General features: G+C 40.1%; 1 protein-coding gene across 1 annotated transcript; it reads left to right on the top strand.

Moving 5' to 3' along the window:
• Window positions 1–586: 586 nt before the first annotated feature.
• On the top strand, window positions 587–1,954 carry fkbp2 (FKBP prolyl isomerase 2). Its single transcript, XM_063501215.1, has 2 exons — window positions 587–1,156; window positions 1,534–1,954. The coding sequence occupies exon 1, from the start codon at window positions 713–715 to the stop codon at window positions 1,127–1,129; it is 417 nt and encodes a 138-aa protein (XP_063357285.1). The 5' UTR covers window positions 587–712; the 3' UTR covers window positions 1,130–1,156; window positions 1,534–1,954.
• The last annotated feature ends 996 nt before the right edge of the window (window positions 1,955–2,950 follow it).

The following is a 2,950-nucleotide window of genomic DNA, read 5'->3' as shown; positions in this document are numbered from 1 at the left end:
AAGACTGTCTGAGGTGAAAATTGAACATGAAGCCTTTATTTGTTCAAACTGTGAAACACTTGAAAAAAAGTTCAGAGAAAGTTAAAAAAAGAAAGAAAGAAACGAAGCTGTGCAAGTGGCTCCTCCCACTTTGTACACTCACGACTGTGTCGCCTCCAACAAAGAGAACATCAGAGTCAAAACATTCAAGACATTCCAGATGCATAATTTCATATTTCCAAGCCATAGCAAATAAAGTAAATATTTCACAAATTTAAAAGGATGTAACTTGATTTGCTAGGATTTACAAGTGCTGAATGACACATTCAAATTGGAGGAGAATTACAGCCTTAGCCCTTAGACTATTTTCTTTACATTTGCTTTAAAAAAAAAAACAAGAACAACAACAAAACTGTCAATAACAGTAAACTACCGTCTTTAGAAAACAAAAAGACATATTTATATATATTACGTATAACTGACAAGAAAAAATCCCAGTACAGGGAACTAAGTCCCACACAGTACCGACCAGAATCAACCAATGTGAATCCAACTTCAGGTAATTTTTCCGGACGGGTTTTGTAGTAACACCACCCGGTAAACGACATCCGGTCGTATCTTACGTATATCCGCTTTCAAGAACAGATTTCCTGCTCGTTTCTCATTTTGCTTCCCCCCATTTTTTGCTCGCTGGTCTTTTAGCTTCACTGTCGTCAGACTCGGTACTGCAGCCATGCGGGTGTACATGCTGTTCGCGGTGGCGGTGCTCTCCCTGAGCCCGGCGGCGGTGAGTGGAGCCGAGAAGAAGAAGCTGCAGATCGGCATCAAGAAGCGAGTGGACAACTGCCCCATCAAATCCCGCAAAGGAGACGTGCTGAATATGCACTACACCGGAAAGCTGGAGGACGGCACCGAATTTGACAGTAGCATTCCCCGCGACAGGCCTTTCACCTTCACCCTGGGCACCGGCCAGGTGATCAAAGGCTGGGACCAGGGCCTGCTGGGCATGTGCGAGGGCGAGAAGAGGAAGCTGGTCATCCCCGCCGAGCTGGGCTACGGAGACCGGGGAGCCCCCCCAAAGATCCCCGGCGGCGCGACGCTGATATTCGAAGTGGAGCTGCTGAGCATCGAGAGGAGATCCGAGCTCTGACGAAGAAGAAGGAGAGCTTTGAGAACGGTAAGATGTTAACACACCAACACACCAGCCTGAGGGGCAAAGTCTGCAGAAAGGATTGCTGCTTTCAGAGTGGTCATTCACCTAAAGGTGGCCCAGATAACATTTTCATAAGTTCAGATCCAGCTAGAAAACAATGTGCAGAGATTTTGGTAATAGAAACAGCCTGACGGCGGGGTATTTTCTGCATTTTTAGACGTTTAAAAGCATTAATATCCTTAAAGCAAAAACACAGAGCTATATAACTAATGTAACTTATACATATGAAAAATCTTCGGGATTTGTTAAGGGGATGATGTCCTTGGACACACACTGACTGGGTTTTGTTTTGTTTTTTTACCCTGACTATAACAATATGCTCTTTAACTTTATTTTTCCAGGTTCCAGGAGGTGCTGCGGCATTAAGTGGAGACCAAGTGACACCTAATGAAGATTAAAAGGCAAATGTGAGAGAAGAGTCTGCAAAGCTCCTGTTTTCCTTCTAGCAGTTTTGCTTTTTATGCTCTGATTCATTGAATTGAAACTGAGAAGATGCAAGAACTGGCTGTTTGTACCAGCTAAGCTCTAGAGTGAGGGTTGACAGCAGCAGCTACGTCCTGTATTTGACTGTGCTGTGCCGCCTCTTCATCTCATTTCATTTTAATTTTCTGTGAGCGGGTTTATTCACATCTGCACACCGTTTTTGTTATTTGGGGAGTTTTGTTCAGAAAATAATTTAGTGTGAAGTGGGAGTTGGGTCAGACTAGGATCATTTTTTTTCACTGTAAGAATTTGAATTATGTAATAAAATGTTTATTAGTACTTTTCTTGTTTTGATTTCTTTATTTTTTTACTACTTGAAATAAAAGGACTGTGCGTATATTTTTTTAGCTAACCCCCAGTTATTTCTATTTTAATTTCAAGCAGACTTGCAATTGTTTTTGTGGTCTTCAGCAGTAGTTCTGCAGGCTTTCTGAAAGTCTTACTAGCATCCTGTTGCAAACATGCAAATTTTGTTAGCGCTATTCTAATTGAAACTAGAAAACCCCAAAATGGAAGACTGTCAGTAGTACGTAGTGTTGACTCATCCTGACAGACAATGGAGCAAAAGGCAGCCAACATCCAAAAAAAGAGCTCTGAATGTCTGTTACGGAGCCTGGAGACTAGTTTGCCTATGAGAGCTCAGCTTCATAAATTAATTAATAATAAGTTCACAAACACACACTTTCTATTAACAAAAAAAGGTACTTGGAAAAAAAGCAAAAGAAGGAAGGAAAAGAAGGGCACTGATCCTTTTGTAGCCAATAATAATAAAAGTGCAGTAGCCAATAGCGTGGCACCACATCTCACACAACAGCTGCACCAGTGGTCATGTGACTATGAGTCAGTTTAACAGTAGCAAGCTTTCAGTCTTTTGGTGTCCAATTTGGATACAAAAAACAAAAAAAAAGACTTTTAAAACTGTAATATTAATGAGTTAAAATCTGTATTTTTGGCATAAAAGCCAAATTTGCTCTTTTATTTATTTATTTTGTTGACTTTGAGTTGGTGTGACCTTTCATTAAAATACATATTTTAGTATGATTTTAAATAAACAATTGAAGTTCATTCGTGATTATGCACTTGCACTTGTGTAATAGAAACAGGACTCAAAATAGTATTTTAATGCTTTTATTAACATTTATTACATTTCTTTTTTAGGCTTTTGGGGTTTTGTGATTTATGCAAATAGCTCTTTAAACTGTCACAGACAGTCTGCCTGCTGGTATCAGTGACTGTATTTTGGCGATGACTGAATATCAACCGATGACTTTACAA

The sequence above is a fragment of the Pelmatolapia mariae genome, linkage group LG17 (assembly GCF_036321145.2).
Source record: "Pelmatolapia mariae isolate MD_Pm_ZW linkage group LG17, Pm_UMD_F_2, whole genome shotgun sequence".
NCBI lineage: Eukaryota > Metazoa > Chordata > Actinopteri > Cichliformes > Cichlidae > Pelmatolapia > Pelmatolapia mariae.
This window is presented reverse-complemented; position numbering and strand designations above follow the sequence as displayed.

Coding starts and splice junctions, on each gene's coding strand:
- fkbp2 (XM_063501215.1), top strand. CDS start 713: ATGCGGGTGTACATGCTGTTCGCGGTGGCGGTGCTCTCCCTGAGCCCG.